At 37.6% G+C, this 22,442-nt stretch overlaps 1 protein-coding gene across 9 annotated transcripts in view; it reads right to left on the bottom strand.

Moving 5' to 3' along the window:
• LOC124277555 (magnesium transporter NIPA2-like) overlaps nucleotides 1–22,442 on the bottom strand; it is a 64,896-nt gene that overhangs the window by 25,320 nt on the left and 17,134 nt on the right. For 3 of the 9 annotated variants that reach the window (XR_006898855.1, XM_046713264.1, XM_046713263.1), the window contains exon 2: nucleotides 17,480–17,544. The exons of 3 other annotated variants lie outside the window; for them this stretch is intronic. Coding sequence is in view for 4 of the 6 variants with exons in the window: in XM_046713264.1 (XP_046569220.1) it covers nucleotides 17,480–17,542 (63 nt within the window). In the remaining 2 variants the exon portion in view is untranslated. Of the gene's footprint in view, nucleotides 1–10,223; nucleotides 10,294–13,423; nucleotides 13,484–13,721; nucleotides 13,823–17,479; nucleotides 17,545–22,442 lie in introns of those variants that run through there. 3 more of the 9 variants (XM_046713269.1, XM_046713271.1, XM_046713265.1) reach the window with 3 other exon arrangements.

Here is a 22,442-nt window from a genome sequence, read left to right as displayed (position 1 = left end):
GGTCCTCCATGATGTTCATAATTTGTCGCATCATGTCTTCTGGGATGGTCTGCGCGAATTTGCAGGTCGCCGGTGCTTTATCTGCGGTGTTAATGGAGGGGTCCACCGAAAATCGTCCGACATCAGTGTAGAGGCATCAGGCTGCATGGTGATCTCTGCTGATGTCGTTGTAGCTGTCCCGGTCGTTTCTTGTGGCGTGCGTCCGGGATGATGATCAGCTGATCATCGAGAGGTCCAGGTCATCGGCTGGAACAATCTCGCGGTTGAGAAAGTCCTAGTAGACTTCGTTGATTTTCCCTCAGAGGTCGACGCTGCCCTGGGTGTGCGGCGTCCTGCGTGAGTGTTGGTAATGATGGGACCCTCAGGACGATCATCGCATATCTGCGCGTTGGTACATCAGGCTGCATGCTGATCTGTGCCGACATCGGGTCAATCTTTGATGTACATCGGTATGATGACCGGCTGATCATCATACAGGCCCAAAACTTCGATGGGAACGGTCTCGTTGTTGAGATGTAGTAGAAAACCCTCTAGTCTTCTGCTGCGGCGATGGGATGTCTGGGGAAGCAGGATGCTTCTTGGAGATGGCGGACTACGCCCCACACCTCTCCACCACTCTAGCGGAACACCACACGGGAGGGGAGAGTCGACCAACAGCAGTAGACTGGCGAGGGGTTCCGTGTATCAGTCCTACTAGACTCTGCATCCGCCGACCTATCTGCTGTAATGCGTGCCAAAGCGCAAGTAAATATTAATAAAAAGGTAGAATTGGATAAATTAGTACCGCAACTGCAATGTGAATATAATAAACATGGCGCCGTACATCATATTAAAGGCGGATCAGCAGCAGCATAAAAAACGTAATCTGCAATAGTACAGAATTTTCATCAACGTAATCCACTGAAACAAACACGGCGTCCCGTGAATAAACTGTAGAAAAAACGACTAAATATCAATATATAATCGTTGAAGGATACTAGCTAAACCTCTATAGATGTCTATACGAGGTAACTAACTAAATATAATTCAAAGGATATAGTGTGTCGGGAGACACAGGCGCTCTCACGTCCAGCTCACTGGGCGAAGAAAGAGAGAGTGAGGCACATGGGTAGAGGTGGCGCCCTCGTTCCCGCGCAGCTCTTGTGGAAAGGAGGTAACTCGTGGTGAATACTAATTAGTGATTTTAAATTGAAGGGAGCTTCAATTAGGGAGATACAAGTGTTCCACTATGTTCGCAAGAAGAAGAAGACAAGCAAAAAGAGCATGAGTCAGGATAAGGAAAAATTGTGTTCTTTTTACAGATATTTTAACAAATTTATCATTTAAACTAAACAATGATTATCTTAGAGACTTGTGCAAGTCTAAGCTTTCAGCACAAGGTCAGAATATATAAGACAAAAACTAACACATAAACAATCACTCCCAAAGGATTAGTAAGCTATAGTCCGTCAACTGAACTTTTGGCACCCTGTTTTTCACAATTTACCTTTTAACCTAGTCTGTCGTACAGACCCTGAAGTAAATATATCCAAGAAAGCCCATGCAAGTCTAGAAAATGTGGCAAGTCTAAGTCTCAGGGCTCCTTTTCATTATATTTTTTTATTTTTACTATGAACTTTTTTTCAGTAAAATATGTTCATTTCAGAGACTAGTTGTTAGTCTACTTTTAACCCAAAATGCCTTCAAAATGTTTTTGTGCATACGCTCTTTATATCTTATGACCTATCTAAGGTTTAAATTTCATAATTTTATGTCAATTATTAAAGCTTCTTCTTAAGAAGCCATCATATAAAAATATGAAAAATAGAAGTAGTTATACAGGGGAGTAAAATGATATGATGGAACAGCCAACAACATGGTGTGACACACGTGCATCTCGTTTACATTGTCACGCCTGCAAGCAAATCTACAGGGACTGTATAATCATCACAAATCCATTTTAAACAGGTAGATTTATTGAAGTCTTTAAATACCAGGGATAAAGCATGTGAGTACATGATTAAAGAATGTCACTGTTCTCCATCTGATCCTGAAGTTCTACGTCTGTCACTGTCTGAGTTCAAATCCACAATCACCGGGTTAACACACCCCTTTTGTAAACCATCCTTTTTCCAGTACTGCTGTTCAATATCTAGCACATGCTGTACACAACGGTTCCCCAACTCTGGCGTAACGTCTCGGATTTCTTCATGAACGATGTTCTTCACATCTCTTAATTTGAAGGAATGTATTTTCTTGGCCACGTTGTTTTTTATATTTCCCACACAAGTTCAATAGGATTTAGATCACAGTGGTAAGGCGGCAACCGAATGCCCTCGTGTCCATGAAGCTTCAGCAAGTTGTCAATTTGATACACTGGTGGTGGTTTCCTGGTAAGGATGATTTTATACAGTATTACCTTTGTTGCCTTTGGGTGATATTCAATGCCAAGTCTGTCCAACCATTGCACCATATCTCCCTTCCTTGATGCAGAGGTGGGGCATCTGTTGTTGGGTTCTCTGCAGATATGGTAAGGAGCATTATCCATGACTACGACAGATTTAGCGGGTAGTGTTGGAATAAGCTGCTCTGTCACATACTCAGTAAACACAGCTGAGTTCATTTCCGAGTGGTAGTCGCGTCCATCCGTGGACTTGGAACGGAAAACAAGGTCACAGCCAGGAATATACCCTAAATGAGAGCCTGCGTGAACAAGGATAAGTCTCCGCCTTTCCCCAATGGAATGTTCCTGTTGTTGACTGCTACTGGGTGTTGCCACTGATAAGAGGAAGTATGGTTTGCATTCACCCATGTCTCATCTAGCCACACAATATCTCGTCCCTCTTGTCTCTTGTCGCGTATTCTTCTCAGATAATGGGCTCTCATACAAGTGATATCTGCCCTTTCACATAGAGTCAGTTTCTGGTTGTTCAATCTCTTGTATCTATATCCAAATTTGAGCAACAGCTTGCATATGGTATACTTTGATATATTGATGTCATGGTCTTCTTTCAATATTTTCTTCAATTTACTTGATGATATGGCCTCATTGGATCGATGTAACCGACGTATGAGGTCCCTCACAACCCTTCTATCGAATTCATCAAGCTCTCTTTTCTTTGCATGTTTTGAGACGGCCCCCAAGTTAACTTCCATGTCATCATCAGGCTCTGAAATAGTGCCATGGGAGATAACTCTTTGCAAAGTTCTTTTGCAGATCTTGGTGGCATTAATTGTTCTTTTGGTGAAACACTCAATTGAAATAAGAGGGTTTTTTCGCTTTGCATCGTGCTTGAAAAAGTTGTGAACTCTTTTGATGATTTGCCGGGCATCTTTGGACAACATCGTTTTCACTACTACTCTTCAACCTGTGTGCTGACGATCTTTGACATCGCTTAAGCGTGCTTATGTAAATACCTGTGCATGTCCATTTCACGCTGACAAACATTTTACAATGTTGTTGGCTTTTCCATCACATGCGTTAACCCCTCGTAAAACTCTCCACAGTTTTACAATTATTACATGATAGGTTTTAAAGGCAAACTCTTTAATAACCTTTTTGAAATGACTAAACTCGATATCGTGATAGGTCACGGGATACAATTGCCATATGAACAGAGTAATGTTTTAAAATATTCAGGATTTTTTGTAAATTGTGAAAAACAGGGTGCCAAAAGTTAAGTTGATGGACTATAGTGTGTGTGTGGTTTTAACTCATATCTTAGTTGAAGATGTTGAGAATCATCTATATACACATCCTCTATAATCTCCAGGGTATACGTTACGATCACTCTCCACTATACCCTGGATACATCCACGACTTGGCCCGATAATTATATTACCTCCCTTTGCTGGCCACGCATTCTCACAGTAGCCAATCAGCTAAGCTGCCGTTATATCCAAGCTTGCCAGCGGCAACAAAGATAGCGATCGCAGTTGCGAAGGTTTGTTCGCAGTGCCACTCATATTTTTGAGGAAATAATACAGACAAATTGACAGATCTGAAACTTTAAAAAATATATATAAAAAACCTCCTTCTACCTCTTTCAGAGTACCTCTGCATCAATTGTGTTGCCAAGTTTAAACGGTTACATAATTTAAGAAACGAAAGTGAGTTATGATTGGTTCGCTCAACTTCACAGAGTAGACGCCTGATTGGATAAAAAACCAGCCAAGGGAGGTAATAAAATCATCAGGCCAAGCCGTGGATGCATCCAGGGTATAGTCGAGAGTGATCGTAATGTATACCCTGTAGATTATCGATGATGCTATATACACTGAGTCAGAGCTTCAACAGATTGACCAACCCCAGGTTGACACCAAGGAGTCAGGAGACAAATTGACAAAAGTCCATTGTCAGTGACAGCCTGTCAACATGTCTACTGATGTTGAATCATGTCACAGCTGGCAACCTTCAGACGAAAAATGATATCAAAATCTTTATCACAGGTTATATCTAGAACACATCATGTTATTTTTGGTCAGAATTCAATCATTTACCTGGGCAATCTATATATCACACTCTTCAAATATACAGTTATATTGACCCAAGACCAACAAATTACTAGTCTAGAGTAAACATTGTCTGCCTGTGTCTAGGTCGGGCATGAAAAATTCATTAAACATCTTGACTATCCAAACCAACCACTGTGCTCCCTTGTATAAACATTTTACGGTTATTTGTCTAAAGTCATTAACGTCACGACTATTATTGAAAGGTTCTAATTGCCCACTGTTTACTTCTATTCTGCAGTCAAGTTACGACAACAGTGAGTTTAGTTTTACACCTCTTTAAGCAATATTTTAGCAATATTCCAGCAATATCAATTATCATGGTGAGGGACAGCAGAATTTAACTGCACACATTGTACCCAAGGGCGAATCGAACCTGGGCCTTTGGCCTGACGAGCAAACACTTTAACCCCTGGGCTATCCCTGCCCGGTAACGGCAAGAAGGAGCATATAAACCGTTGTGGCTTCAAACAAAAACGGCTATCTTACTGTATAGAAGTGATCTACACAGGTCTATGCTACTAAAAAGAAATTGAAGTTGATTCTTCTATATTACTATAGTCCATCTGTCATGGCAGTATATTTTCAAGTCCAATGGATTCCCAGTTCTTGGGGCCCAATGCAAGAAATCAGGGATGCTGGCGACCTTTGGCACACTTTACTTGATTTCAAAAAATGAAATTACTATAGTGAGCCGACATCACCTCATTTCAGATTCTCTGACGCCGCCTTTGAGTCCCATAAATTGTGATTTCAATAGAACATTTAATAAATCTACCACTGACACTTGGAATTCGGAGTGTACCTCTTACCAGAACAAGACAGGCTTCAGATGTTGGTACACCATGATAGAATCAAGCGATGTACTTTCTCATGGACAGCAAAGCTTTAACACAGTAAGTACATGAATGTTAGCATCAAGTCAGCTACTGGTACACTGCTGGTTCATACTTTATACATATATCTTTATATCTAATTATCATCTTCATTACTTATTCATAAGCTGTATCAGTTTGTAGATCACTGCTTCCTGATGTAATTAGTTGTGTCAGAACATAGTAGTGAGTGAGTTTAGTTTTACGCCGCTTTTAGCAATATTCCAGCAATATCGCGGTGGGGGACACCAGAAATGAGCTTCACACATTGTACCCATGTGGGGAATCCTACTCGGGTCTTCGGCGTGACGAGTGAACGCCTTAACCATTAGGCTACCCCACCACTCCAACAATCTTTACAGGAGATGCAAGGCGTATAGAGGCAATCAGAGTCAACAGAATCACACCAGACTCAAGACGGATGTCAGCTCAATAGGTAACATTAGCAGACATATTTGTGAAGGAGGTCAACAAAACATACTTACTTATTTGATATACTGACTAAATTGAGTAACTTCAGTAATGGCAAATTAGTAAGATTCAACCAAGTAAAGAAGTTGTTCATCCATATAGTATGCCCTTATCTGACTCTCCAACTTCTAAAAACCCACTCAAAGAAACGATAGCAATCCTGACCAATCAGTTAAATTTTGACGCCCTAATGTCCAGCAATACCATGCTGGGTAGCTATTGTAACCCAGTTCTCAGTGGGTTAATATCAGTTCTAATCCTTTGCCCCATAGAACCACTATATAACACAGGGGATAATTAATAACAATATCAACAACTGACACACAAGAAGAATGAGGACTATTTTTATGGATATACAACTTCTTTATTCTACATAGGCGACGTTTTAACATAGATTCTAATGTCGTTGTCAAGCAAGACTTGCTTGACAACGATATTACAATCTATGTCGAAACGTCGCCTATATATAATAAAGAAGTTGTATATCCATAAAAATAGTCCTCATTCTTCATCTACCCAACTTCTAGAATGCCAATCAAAGAGGAACTGACACAACAAAAAGCATATCCCAAGCAATTAATCCGTTATATCAACAATATTAAGCCTTAAGCAAGCCAAAAACTCACTTGACAACTTTAAAATGCAAATATTATTTGCTACCTTGTGTCACCCCAGAGGTTTATTTTTAGAAGAAAGTATCCTGTTGTAGCAAACTGATGACAAGTAAACATTCACCTGAAGGAACACACACACGTGATTTGTCAAATACAGTGCACTCACTGTACCCTGACATACCCTCACAAATTGGGCCACTAGCCAGACTCCCTATCTGGACCAATGGTGTCATATACGTACACCCTACCTATGTGGGTGACAGCTGTCTCTCTGCCATCAATATCCATATACTCAGCCCTCAAAAACATCCTGTTTACACAATAATACTGTCCAGAGTCCTGAAAGAACTGAACCAGTGTGTTCTGCGATGTGCAACAACCAGTGCACTTAATGTACTGTACACCTCCGATAAAAACACCTCAATACACAGGTTATTGATCATAATCAGTTGTCTGTTCATCATTGTCCTTGACCGTGAAGGCAGCTGTTTATTGGTGATTTATATACATCATCATTTATAACCATGACTCAGAGGAGAATATCTGATTGGTCAATAACATATATACCTACTGACATTTGTACCTTTAGTATTGTAGGCGCTTACAATACTTTTTATCTATTTCATATTTGTTACCTTTTTAATTCGGCTCCCCCATTTAAATTTCCCTCAGTAGTCAGTTGTTGTTTTTGGGTGTGTTTTTTTCCTTTTTTGGGTAGTAACACCACTCTTTTAAAATTTCTAGTTTTTGTTCCCCTTCAATTCTTAATAAGTGTACTACCCCGTCGCGAAATACCTTAGCGTTAAATAAAGCAAATAACTACTACTACCAGTATGGTAGGCATCTTGCTATCTCACACTAACCTTGTGATAGATACCACTTTCCACCCGCTGAAGGAGTTTACATTTTCAACCATAACCAAGGAGTTATGTTTCAACTGTCGCCCTGAGAAGATCCGGTTAGGATCGATCTTCAGCAATCCATACATGTGGTAAGAGTCGACTAATGGGATCAGGTGATCAGGCTGTCTGGGTTCACTGACACGCCATCATATCCCACTTCATGGATCGATGCTATGTAAGTGATGTCTTAGTGTGGACTTAAATTTCCTCAAACAAAATGAAACAAATTTATAACTGAACTAATTTGAAATGCAGACAAGTTCAAACTCACTGTACTTCACAAGTTCATCTTTGGCAATCTATCCAGCTCTAAAATGCCAAATAGGGTAATTTAAAGAAAGGAGCCCAAAGCTGGTTAAACACCAAGTTTAACTCAATTATACAGCTCAAACTTGTGTGTTGGGTTCAACATTGTTAAGAACAGAAAATCATGGCTTGTTAGCTGGTTGGTAAGGGGGGCCTGAAGTGATGGAGTGAGTGAGTGAGTTTAGTTTTACGCCTTTTTAGCAATATTCCAGCAATATCACGGCAGGGGATGCCAGAAATGGGCTTCAAACATTGTACTCATACAGGGAATCGAACCTGGGTCTTCGTTGTGATGAGTGAACGCTTTAATCGCTAAGCTACCGCACCTCCCCTCAAAAATCAAAATATCCACTCAACAAATCTACAAAATTTGTTTAATCTGAAAGTTTCGATTGATTCGACCCCCCTTGAAGTGACGGAGGTGTTACGACATTTACCATTTGGGTGAAGCTCACAAACATGGGTGGGTGGGGGTTGGGGGTTGGGTGGGTTTAGGGTTTTGGGGGTGCTGACTGACCTAGACACATAATCAGAGCAATTTCTGCAACACAGAAGAAAGTTGTCACAGCTCTGCATGGTACATTATAGGGTCTAAGACCACTTGGACATGCATGCCCTACCTCAAGATGCATCCGTGTAACTGCAACTCAAGTAAACTGTGTCAGGAGTGAGTACGGTTTTATACTTCTTTTAGCAATATTCCAGCAACATCCCAGAAGTGGACACCAGAATGGGCTTCACACATTGTACGCAAGTAGGGAATCAAACTCGGGTCTTGGTATGATGAGCGACCGCTTTAACCACTAGGCTACTCCACCAACAGTTTTTGTCTGGAAACAAAACATCCTTCCAGATTTTTACTGGATTTTGTCCTGGCTTAACTGAGTTGTGGGCCAGTGCCATACCCTGTATGTACATACTGCTCCGTCGTATCGTGGTGCCACATAAATACACCACACGCTTATCACTGTGTGTTATTATAGTATCCACTGAAGCATATACAGGCAGGAAGCTTTTAAAAGTGCTTATATACATTCGTTTGAGTAATAAATATCTCAAAAAAGTCATTCATCAAGAATCGTTTTGTGTCGTCCAGATCTAAATAATGTGGTTTAACTCCTGACTGACATTTACAAACAGAGGCGAAGCCCTGACGTGACTAAAAACATGTTCTCGATACTATGGTGGCACTGACTCCACTGAGAGGCGAATATGATACATGTCACGGATATACGGCAACGCTTTATGAATATTTTTCACAAATACCACAAAACGTCACCAACTGATGTATTATTCATTATATCCAGTGAAACAGTACCATATCATTTGACCATGTTGACAGTTTTTACAATCAGCAACCATATTACTGTCAAATGGAATGTAAAAGAATGTTGACTAACATCCTGCTTAACCCGGATATATACTCCATGTATTTTGCAAATTTCACTGTTATAGAAAACAGACAAATTCAAGTGAAAAAGACTTTTTTTTACAAAAAATTGTGAATATTGAATTCTAGTGATTGTGAATAATGAATTAAATTCATGAAAGAACACGGTTCAATTTGCCAAACATGTGAGTGAATGCTAACAGCTGTAGGACATGCACTACTTTACTGGGTAGTATTTAGCTATCATAGTGTATCAGCCAAGTTTTAAGGTTGAAAGGACGAGGGTCGACATACACTTTACCCATGTAAACTGCAATGTTAATGCACACTTTCAGATAAACTGGAACATACAATGTGCAGCCAATAAATAATAAATGCCTTCCAATACAAAAACCAAAAGCCTGTCGTTTGTATATACTGCTGTATACTGCTATACTGTATATAGTGTTAACACAGGTCTCCTCATAAACCTTGATACAGGGAAATGTCATATTTCAGCTATGTCAGAGCAGTCATTGTTTACAGGGTTAGAAATACCCCATACATTAGCGTGCCATGGCACAGTAAATATTGAAATGGCAGGGTTAAAGAATCTTCTCAGTGCCCTTATGGTATGCCTAATTTTTGGGAAACATAACTCACCTTTTGTCATTTAATCCCCACAACAATTATCTTTTTTCCAAATTGAATAATGCCATATATAATTGAATGCTCATAAACCCATTTCGATATTTAACAATAAATCTCAAATGATCATCATCATTGTCATTTATTCTAAAAACATGTGGACATACTTAATTTCTGAAAGGCACACCTAAAATATTTGTCTGTTGCCCTAGGGCACACTTAGGAAAAAAAGTATTTCTATCCCTGGTTTGGTTCGAATAGAAATTTGTTTAGGAAGAATTAAAAAATCAAAATATTGAGAGAGTGAGTTTTACACTGCTTTCCATGTGGGGAGCACCAGAAATGGGCTTCACACATAGTACCCATGGGAATCGAACCCGCTCTTTGGCATGACATGCGAAAGCTTTAACTACTTGGCTACCCAATCACCCCTCAAAATTCAAAATAAATACTCATCAAATCTACAAAATTTAGTTAATCTGAAAGTTTTGAAATAATACGAGTGGCCAACTGTAAACAAGAGTAACAGGTAGGTGATAATACTCACTGTCATTCTATCTCCAAGAAACATGAGTAACTGTAACGACATTCTCCCATTGCTAAGCAGGAACAATAACAAACCGACAGTAAATCCTGATAATAGAAACACATCATCTCCACCTGAACATGTTACTATCTTTGATTCATGCCCACTCCCACGTGACCTGACTTGACCTCGGACATGAGTGAGTCAAGCATGTCCAACGTGTAACTTTTCACATGGCAAGGTCGTATTGACATGAGGCAACACTGGGTGTTATGGAGTCAGCACATAGTCAGTGGTAGCAGGGATTGTCAACATAGTCAAACAATAGGTAAATATGTACAAGCAATATACGTAAGTCAAACGGGTAGTATATGGGATATAGTTGATCTGTTGGTTTAAGCATGGCCAGTCTTGAGGTATATTCTGAGATAAAGTCAGTCTGTCAGTATATGGGATATTGTCAATCTGTAAGCATAAGGGATGCAGTTGATCTGGAGTATTGGGAAATTTAGTCTGTGGCATGTTCTGGCATGTAGTCTAATGGGATGGGAAATGTTATCAATCTTGGTGTATGGAATAAATAGACAGTCTGGATATAGATGTATATGTCAGGGTACAGACTGCGATCTGGTAGAATCGGAGATTCTACCAGTAGAGATTGCGATTGGAGTCTCTACCAGTAGAGACTGCGATCGGAGTCTCTACTGGTAGAATCTCCGATCCTACTAGTAGAGATTGTAATCGTAGTCTCTACTGGTTGAATCGGAGATTCTACCAGTACATTTTCCAATTCAACTGGTAGAAACTCCGATCCTACTAGTTGAGGCTGCAATCGTCTTCAACTGGTAGAAACTCTGAGTGATCTGTGGGTAAACAACAAAGACACTTTTTCTGAACAGTACTATGCATTTTATTCAGATATAACACTAGACTGTTTCCACTTTTACAGATATATTAAGGACTAAAAATACAAATGTGACTTGAGAGATCATATAACAATACCGATTACAAGCAAGATCAATTGCATAATCAGTGTTTGTCCTAGGCACAAAAATTTAGGAGTCATCATGACTCCCTGGTGTCATGAGAGGGAGTCATGGACATGTTTTTGGGAGTCAACTTCTTTCATCAAGAGATCAACTGTCAGGTATTTAATCAGCACTGAGAAGTTAACTGGCAAACATTACACTTAGTAGTTTTAAACAACAATAAATTACAATATGTACTCAAACTTAAACTAAAGTAAAGTTATCTGAACAAACAGCCCAGGTCGAGCATTGCCTCAACAATGACATCTTCCATATCCCCACCTGGTCATTTCCCCACCTCTTTGGAAAGCAGTGTTTTTATAACAATTACTGATCATAAGTTTTGAAATACATCTGAATGAACTTCCTACTTTTAACTGAGACTTTGATAACAAACATTTAACACCTCACTGTAAACATTATCAAAATAAAAAATATAAATGGTTTGTAACACTGCATTTACATCATGAGACCAAGCTGCCAAATTTGGACTCCACTCAAAAACCAAAAACAAAATACCTTACTCCAAAACAGACTTAACAAATAAAGTTTACAAGATCACAATAAATAAGTTCAATTATAACTGGCAAATAATAGGAAAACATTATCCCCACTTATTATACTTGCTTGCAAAAGCTTGCACTTGCTTGCATAGGTTATTCCATATAATCATAGTCTCTACCAGTAGAGACTACGATTGCAATCTCTACTAGTAGGATCGGAGATTCTACCAGTAGAGACTCCGATCGCAATCTCTACTGGTAGAGACTCCGATCGCAATCTCTACTGGTAGAATCTCCGATTCTACCAGATCGCAGTCTCTACCCTGACATATATATTAAGGCTGTTACAATTCACTCGCGTTTTTGCTGAATCAAACCATATCCCTTCTTCAATTCATTTCATTATTCACAATCATTACAATTGAATATTCATGTATAGTTTAAAAAGAACTGTTTTGACTTGAATTTGGGTATCACTGATAAAAGCAAGATACGCAAAACTGAATAGATCCAAACCGGGCAGAATATTTGTCACTCTTATACCAGTATATTTAATTTGACACATGCAAATGGTCATTTTCATGATATATTTTTACTGTCAACATGGTCAAAACATGTCACAAAAAATATATTGTTATTGTATCATTGAATATGATAAATAATACATCTGCTGTGGACTTGTTATTGTAGTAATTTCCCAAGATTCATATTTGTTACCCAATATCCAGGATTTGATACCCAATATTCGTATTTGTTACTCAATATTCAGCATTCGTTACCCAACATTCATATTTGATACCCAACATTTGTATTTGATACCCAATATTCGTATTTGATACCCAATATTCGTATTTGTTCTGATCAGCAGATAACTGTACTATGATGTTTCAGCTTAGTTCAAGTCAAAAGGTTGTTGGGTGTCATATAACCAAACTGTAACAAAAGTACTTTGATGGAAACTGATACATCATACTGATGTTGACATTGATGGTTAAGTTAAAACAATTCTAGTGGAAATAGAATATTCCAGACAAATTGACACTAAACCTTATTCTAAAATGCAAGAATCTTTTGTTCATCATATTCACACTTTTCTATAAATCCTGAAGTATTATCCATAATGAAATGAATAAACATTTTAAAACATGCAAATGTTGTTTTTTTTACAAACACTGATTGAATGTGAGAAATGCAACATATTCTTGTCAAGTTGAAGTCATTAAGTGACAGATAATATTCAAAAGTAGGTCATGTCATTCTGATAACAAAAATTTTAAATTCTTCATGAAGTGTGAAACACCTATCCTCCTTCCTCCATGAGTGATCCTGTCAAGTGAAGATAGGCTGTTTGATACAAGCCTATGCTCATGACTATTTATAAACAGGAAAAGACCGAAATAAACTTTTCCTTTCTCTAAGACATCCTCACTAAAACAGAGAATGTGTGTGAGGGAGGGAGAGAGGGAGGGGGGAGAGGGAGAGGGGGGGGAAGAGACGGACGGACAGAAGACAGAAATAAGACGGAGAATCAAATGTAATCTCACTTTAAAACCAAATATAGATTCATAGTCATAATCAGTCTTGTGTTTAGCCATCAGACCACAGCCCGTGTGACCTGGCCTGACTGTCATTACGACATGAGACTACAGCCGAACTTTCACAATCTTCAAGAGGCCTATCTAGTCCTTACCTAGATCTGTCTGTCATCTTATCATTCAAGTACAAACAAGCATTCCTCCCGGGCATACCAACTGACAACACCTAAAATGATCCCACACAGAACAAATGTTTAACACAAGCTACAGATTTACCCACATGGCTCTCATTGTTGTTGTCTCAATACCCCAGGTCCAACTCGAACAATGTCCTAGTTTACCCCAAGTTCCCACTACCTCACAGCCACCGTCCATGGCACTGAAGTATATCACACGTACAGGACAGTGTACAACATGGAAGGTCTCACAATATGTTGTCCAGTTTAATCTTACCATATTGGAAAGGTAATCCAAGCATGTCCAAGATAGCCCCTACTCCACACTGGCCAAGGTATCTTGTCACAGTCTGTTGCCACTCCCTCACCCCTACAAGATGACAATGGAATGTCCCGGTGTCAATACCAGGTGTGTCCATGCATTAATCTAGGGGGGAAGTACACAGTATAGGACAAATTACCTGTCTAGCGTGTATTCATCTCGTCAACTCAACCAGTAAACACACAGTCAGAGTCAGGTATACGGATAAACCTTGTAGGTTTCGGTGTAAGCTATATGTCAGACTTCAGCTTTAATTAAAACTTAATATACATCTGTGCATAAAATAAGCACCACCCTGTATTTTTACCAATTAATTTTGTCTGAAATGAAATTCTAAGCTCTTTCCATAAAAAATAAAACCTTTATAATTTGATAGAGCAAGCGTTTAACATTTTAAAAACAAAAACATCATTGAAATTACCATGTACTTTAATTAGGATAATTGCCTATATTTAAAACAGGTGTTTTTCTGTCCTAAAACAAGTTACCTTATTTTGAAAAGTGAAAGTAATAATTGATTGTTGTGTGGCCTATAAATTCGTTATTTATGGTGAATGGATGAAAGTTTGTAAACTAAGATTGAGGAAAAGTTAGTCAGACTAAAAAAAAGGAAAATTTCATTACAATAAACTCAAAATCATAAAAAATTTATTCCAAAATCTTATTAATGTGGCCTTTTTTCAGTTTTTGTTAATTAGCAATCTGAATTGTTGGAAAAAGGTCTGAAACTTTGACATTCGGGTTCTTCCTGATTATGCATAATTAAACTTACTTGATGTGTAAATGTCATCTTGGTATATAACAGAATTGTTATTTTTAGTCAAAACTTAATTTAATTGTGTAGTTTGAGCAGGAGAGGAATAGTAATTTTGGGTCAAAATTCAGTCCCATCACATTTTCATCAACATATTCTTTCATAAAGAATAAAAAGGTTATGGTATTTGTAAAACTGTCAATGGATAAAGCTTCTTTAACTACAGGTTGATTAAATTGATGGCTATACCCTAACTTTTCTGTAGCATCACATTTTCTTTTCAAAATAGGGTGGTGCTTAATTAATGCACGGGTGTATATTATAAGTGTCTGTGTATAAACCAAACTTTATAATTATCACATACATATGTCTAAGAATAGCACAGTTCAGGAAGGACAAGTGATCTTTCCTTCAGGAAACCATAAACAAAACCCAATCTTTTTTTCTACTACTATTTCTGCATATTTGTTTTACTTTCAGGCTGTAAACTGTCATGGAAGAAATATGTTATTGAATTACTAATGCACCAGAAGAAAACCAGACTTATATGCTATTTATCATTATTACCTGTAGTAACGCCATTTTTGGAATTTTGAAACTGCAATGGCAGATATTCAATAACATGTGACAAATATCAGATTTAACACAATGATAAACAGGAATAATCAAAATGACAATGCATATTACACAGACACAAATAGAATATTACAAGCACACACAGATATGTCATGAAAATAAATATTTATTGTTTACTTCCATCAATAAATCTGATAGTCGCCATGGTCACACGAGCATGTTGTGTCTGCTCACAATAGCATATCATCCCCAAACATATATATGTATATATATATATAAGACGAACGTTTCTCTGCTGCAATCAACATGATTCTAAAGTAGGACTTGTTATCTACCCTGCAGATTCCAGGTTGACAATTTCCACATACAAGATAACTATCGGCAAGAATTATGTAAGAGGTTTGCTGGTAAAATATAAAAACGTATATATTTCATTTTAAGTGTCCCAGTGAAGTTGGATATGTTAAATGCTTCGTGTTTCACTTGTATCAATTTTGTTTCAATTGTTATTTCAGAGGAAAAGCAAAAAAAGCCACTGGACACAAAAGTGAAATTTTCAAAACATTTATATATTGACAAAATGTATCTTTATCCAACAGTTCATCTGTACATCAGTGTTTAGAATGTGAATTCTGAACCAAAGTGTGACCACACTTCGTTACTATATCATGACTGTCAGCTGAGCCGAGACCAAACAGAATTTTCCCACAGCAGGGTTTCAGACTAGAGAAAACTGTGTAGGAACATCTTCGTAGATCTGTATCATTTCTAGATGGCCTTAGTCCACTGATAAAAATACTGACTGAGACTAGAGTCCTGTAGCTGGTTCATTTGTCAGTAGTGAGTGAGTATAGTTTCATGCTGCTTTTAGCAATACTCAAGCAATATCACAGCAGGGACTCCAGAAATGGGCTTCACACATTGTACCCATATGGGGAATCGAACCCGGGTCTTCTGTGTGACAGGTGGAGGTTTTAACCATTAGGCCACATCACCACTCCAACTGTCAGTATTATACTTCATTATAGTATGAGGTGTTCCACAGAAAAATGTTTTCTATATGTAGAAATATGAATTAATTAGTATTCCCTAGGAATCCTACAAAGGTGGCTTTCTTGCTATTCCTTTTTATAATTTGTGAGGTGAGATGTATACAAGATATCTGTATGCCACTGAACATAATTTCCATCTACATTAACACCTAAACAATATATATATAATGAACACTATCACATGGTAGAGTGAGTGAGTGAGTGAGTTTGATTTTACGCCGCTTTTAGCAATATTCCAGCAATATCACGGCGGGGGACACCAAAAATGGGCTTCACACATTATGCCCATGTGGGGAATCGAACCCAGGTCTTCGGCGTGACAAGCGGACGCTTTAACCACTAGGCTACCCCACCGCCCCACATTGTAGAGACACCATAAATGGCTGACAATGCTGAAGACTTACCTAGTTTCACTTAAATAAGAACTAACACTTGCAAAGAGTCACACTATCTATCAGCATAAATGGCATAGGAATGGCAGGTTACCAAAGCATAACACTATCTACAGCTATCTAACATCTAAAGTGATCTAGATAAGGCAAGAAAGAAGCTCGAGATCCAGATCTCGAGGACAGGTAAAATAATCAGGAAGTAGAATGGGAAACAAAACCAGAAGGAACTGAAGAAACCAACAACAAAGATGACAACTGTAAATCTCCGTGCTGTGGCTGACATCACCAGCTACCAATGAAAGGAAAACTGCAATTGCAAGAACCATGTAAAGGATCCCAGGATTAGTGAATGATTTATGAAAAGTGATCCCTGAAGATTTAAAGGATGCCAATATCTCTACCTCTTTTTCCCAAACAAAAACATTATAGCTTCATTCTTGTTAAAATGACCCTTCCTAGTGATACTGCTACCTATCTAATGTTGTACGTGAATATATTTTTATCAAACCACCTTCATGATCTTGAACCCCATAACAACTGTATTCAATGTTAAAAATAAATCATAAATATTTTATTACATAAAGGACATGAGTTTGGTTCAATCTCTGTAAAGTCCCTATCATTCACATTCAAACAATTTATATACCGGGTATTTGCCTCCACTAACAATCAACTCAATATTATTTTTCAATATTTTATTGATGCACTTTTTAACCAAAACAATTTTTAATTTGTTCCAGCCTAACCTTTCACTATGTTGATAACAGAAGGCAAACAACTACAAATTTATTACAATGGATATGAGTTTGGTTCAACTCCGTAACAGATCCCAGTTTACCTACTGTACTTGCCCTCGCTACCAACCGCCCAAGTTAAGCCAATGTTTATCCACGGAAGCTGGTGATGTCCGCACAACACTGAGACCTACTGCCTGCCAACCTTCTTTATGCCATATGAGATTTCCCCAGCAGGGCTGCCGTACATTCCCTCTACAATGACCATAACTGCAAAAGAAGCACAGTGTTAGATAAGTCTTCATGCTATCCACTCCACACATATGCAGTATTGCAGGCAACGGTGGCATGGACCATGTCGATGGAGCTGCTGCTGTTACTGCTGCTGTAGGTGAGAGAAGAGATGCAGTCTGGCATGTAGATATTTCTATTCTGCTACAGCTGCTGGTTCTATATTATGACAAGGATGAATAAACACATTACCATGCAGACAGTGTACTATCAACAGTCATGGAATACAAACCACGTTCATCAGTTGTCTATACTATGTTTACCCCTAAAATGAAAAATGGGCCTTAGACTGCCATACAGCGAGCCACTATAAATATTAATGTAATAGTCCTGACAATTATCAGCTCATAAAAATGTAATTTTTGGAGTAAAATTGATATTTTATACTTATCCTGACTCATGCTCTTTTTGCTTGTCTTCTTCTTCTTGCGAACATAGTGGAACACTTGTATCTCCCTAATTGAAGCTCCCTTCAATTTAAAATCACCAACCAGTATTCACCACGAGTTACCTCCTTTCCACAAGCTCGGGAACGAGGGCGCCACCTCCACCCATGTGCCTCACTCTCTCCTCATATACTGAGCCCAACATTTGAATTTACAGGGAAATCCAAAGTGTTATTTGGGGAGGATGGGAGGGCTGACCTCATGAGTCAGGATAAGTATAAAATATCAATTTTACTCCAAAAATTACATATTTTTCCTTATCCTGACTCATGCTCTTTTTGCTTGTAGCATCCTACGGAACGGAGGTGGGAATATCTAATACTTTGGATTTTTAATAATTAGTGATTTGAACTGTGATGATTGTAATAACCCTATGGGAACTTCATAAGGCACTGAACTGATGAATTCCTGCTGCTAACTTATCAGCTGCCATATAAAAGGTTATTACCATGTACTTATTATGATAAAGTATATATAACATTAATACAATGCTTAAGACTAATAGACTTAAGCTTGTTAATATGCTAGTATAAACTCCTTAGAGTTTGTTAGCTAAAATACTTTAAGATATAACATAGTACTAAGCTTAAGATATGATTAAACTTAAGCTAATTATATAATAGCAAACTCTTTAGAGTTTGTTAGTTAATATACTTATATGATATAGATATAATGCTGAGCTTAAGATATGAATAAGCTTTAGCTACATATATAATAGCAAAAACTCTGTAGAGTTTGTTAGCTAATATATTTTTTATATAATATGAGTATAGTACTGTGCTTAAGCTATAATTAACTTAAGCTACATATATAATAGCCAAACTCTGTAGAGTTTGTTAGCTAATATATATTTAGAATATTAGTATAGTACTGAGCTTAAGATATAATTAACTTAAGCTACATATATATAGCAAAACTCTGTAGGGTTTTGTTAGCTAATATATTTTACAATATGAGTATAGTAGTGTGCTTAAGATATAATTAACTTAAGCTACATATATAATAGCAAAACTCATTACAGTTTGTTAGCTAATATATTTTACAATATGAGTATAGTAGTGTGCTTAAGATATAATGAACTTAAGCTACATATATAATAGCAGAACTCCGTGAGAGTTTGTTAGCTAATATATTTTACAATATGAGTATAGTATTGTGCTTAAGATATTATTAACTTAAGCTACATATATAATAGCCAAAAACTCTGTAGAGTTTATTAGCTAATATGTTTATAGTGTAACCATAGTACTAAACTTAAGATAAGATTAGACTTAAGCTAAATGTATATAGCAAAATAAACTCCTTAGAGTTTATTAACTAATATACTTTTATGTTAAAAACATAGTACTGAGCTTAAGTTATGATGAAACTTAAGCTATATATATATAATAACAAAACTCATTAGAAGTTTTGTTAGCTAATACCTTATAATGTAAACATACTGCTTAAGATATGATGAAAACTTAAGCTAATTGTATAATAGCGAAAACAACCCTTTAGAGTTTGTTAGCTATGATATAAACCTAGTATTGAGCTTATGAAGGAAAACTTAAGCTACATATATAATAGCAAGAACTCCGTTAGAGTTTGTTAGCTAATACATGTTATAATGTAACCATAAAGCTTAAAATATGATGAAACTTAAGCGAAATATATAATAGCAAAACCCTCTTTTAGAGTTTTGATAGCTAATATACCTATATGATATAAAAACATAGTACTAAAGCTTAAGATATGAATAAGCTTAAGTTACATATATAATAGCTAAAACTCTGTAGAGTTTGTTAGCTAATACATGTTATAATATAACCATATTGCTTAGAAATATGATGATACTTAAGCCAAATAGCAAAAACTCTTTAGAGTTTGTTAGCTAATCTACTTATATGATATAAACATAGTACTAAGCTTAAGATATGAATAAGCTTAAGCTACCTATATAATAGCAAAACTCCTTAGAGTTTGTTAGCCAATATATTTTAATAATATGAGTATAGTACTATGCTTAAGGTATAATTAGCTTAAGTTACCTATATATATAGTAAAACTCCTCAGAGAGTTTGTTAGCTTAATTAACTTAAGCTATGTATAAAATAGCCAAAACTCTGTAGAGTTTGTTAGCTAATGCATTTATCATGTAACCATAGTATTACTCTTAAGATATGAATAACTTAAGGTAAATATATATAATAACAAACTCTGTAGAGTTGTTAACTTATATATTGTATGATGTAATAATCATAGTACTGTGATGATAAAAGGAACTTAAGTAAATTATATATAGCATGAAGCTATTTAGTATTGTTATAAGATAAGTAAAAATCTGTTAGATTGACTTATCTTCTCCGAGGAACTGTCAGCTGTTGTGCGAGGACCATGGGATCGAATTGGTGTATACCTGAGGGCGTCCTCGGTGGTGATATCTCTCAGATAATGGTTTGCAACCACCATATCGGTTTCCAGAAATAAACCCTCCATTATTTCAATCACATTTGTGTAGAACAATTGTAGAAGTTAAGCTATAATATCATGAGTATTAAGCTCATGGAGGGTCGGAATAGGTCCATCCATATGCACGTAGTATGACAGTTCTGATCCAAATGGAGATATAGTACATGAGACTTCACTCTATAGCGTAAGTTGATGATAGAGGAAATAATCTGTTGCATTTTTTCCTCCTGTTTGGTTTGGTGGAGATAAATTTACAGTGCTCTTGCTGGCCATCTTGATAGAATCATCGTATCATGGGGTCCAAGTATGTCATCCAGGCGTGTTCATAAACCTCACTTGTGAGGTGTTGGAGCACTATATTCATATCCCCAGGTTGGGCTGAAATTTCCGTTTTATTCTCCAAACAGAAGTTTAGTAGGTTTACTAACCATCTAGTTGTGTTAGTCGCTGATGAAATTCAGCTGTAGTCTGAAACGCTGTGGATTTAGATCCACTTGTATCTTTCGCCTAGGTAATTCGCTCTGCTAAGTCCTTGACGATGTAGGTGCACAACCAGGTGTGTCTGTCCTCGTTGAACTTTATGTAAAATCGCCTGACTGCCGATCCCTCGCCTATACTTGACAGGGGAGGTCTCTAACTTGAAGAAAGGCAGTCTAATCATGAATGTTCAGGTTAACTGGACTGTAATGAGAGGCTTGCTCGCTCACTGATATATAGTTGTCACTTGTGACGTAAGTCTTGAACTGTGAATAGAGATCGACCTCTGTGTAGGTCGTTGTCCGTCATTGATCCAATCAGAACAAGGCATTTTGATTCTGTATAATACCCGCTGTGATGTCACCGTGTAGCGGAAAAACCCACCTTGAATAAATTCTTGTCGTCCGTTGATATTAGCATAAACGCCGGTCTTCACCGTAGCTTCCGAAGTTATCCGGTGACCACGCGTTTTCGAGGGTTAATGGTAACCGCTGAACCTCCGGTAAAAATATCTCGCTCTGTAATTTTATGCTGGGTAGGTTATTTTCCTGGTTGTCGTGAAAGTAATTTCAGTTTTGAATATAATTCCGACTTCCTTATATATATAGGGTATAAACAACTTGCAAGTTGTGAGCTTGTAGACTGTATACATGAATGTATCGTCATAATTGTAGAATTAACGTTGAACTTGTTGTACATATTTCTTCTCAGAAACTTTGACGCGATTAAGAGTTATACTTTCGCTGTAACAAGGCTGCTGTTCAATTTCCTCGATATTGAATTGTCTGCAGATATGCGTAATGGTCACGCATGTAGATAATCGTATCGTCGTCCGGGATTGTATATTAGCAATTTATCACGGAATAGTTAATTTCTGTGAAGATCTATGAAATGTCGTTGACTAATAATACAGCGACGTTCTGTGTTGTAAATAGCCTGAGCAATTATCTTCGCGTAGGCTTATAGATCGCATCTGGCATACAGTTGATAATCAACTTATGCGGCGCCTTGAACGGACTGACGAGTAGCTATATATGACGAGTGGCTAGTATATGGAAACCTTGGAGGAGACTTCCTCGGTGAACGCCGGAGACTTCGCTGGGTTCTCGGCATCCCTTCTAGATCTTCTGGGTGAAGTAGACTTGGAGCCACTTAGCCTTCGCGACCATCGCGAAGGTGTCGAGTCAAAGCCCGATTAGTATATATATATATATATAAATATATATATGAGCACTTGCTTCGTGAACAGCCTCTGTGTTTAACAGGATGTGGATCGGGCGGCGCTTGCCTAAATAGGGCATGGATCATCTTATCATATTCAGAAGTCGTGGTTACACGAAGTCTGGTGATAAGTGTCTAATTGATCGTTCTAGATCTATTTAGGCCAGCGAACATACGCCCTCGCCATGGATTCAACAGAACCAATATAATGATTGTAGTTCTTATACTTGATATCGATGATCAACTTGTCTATGGGTTGATCTTCTTGGAGACTTGTGAGGG

This window comes from Haliotis rubra, unplaced genomic scaffold, assembly GCF_003918875.1.
Source record: "Haliotis rubra isolate DU_JTF1 unplaced genomic scaffold, ASM391887v1 Scf223, whole genome shotgun sequence".
Taxonomy (NCBI): Eukaryota; Metazoa; Mollusca; class Gastropoda; order Lepetellida; family Haliotidae; genus Haliotis; species Haliotis rubra.
This window is presented reverse-complemented; position numbering and strand designations above follow the sequence as displayed.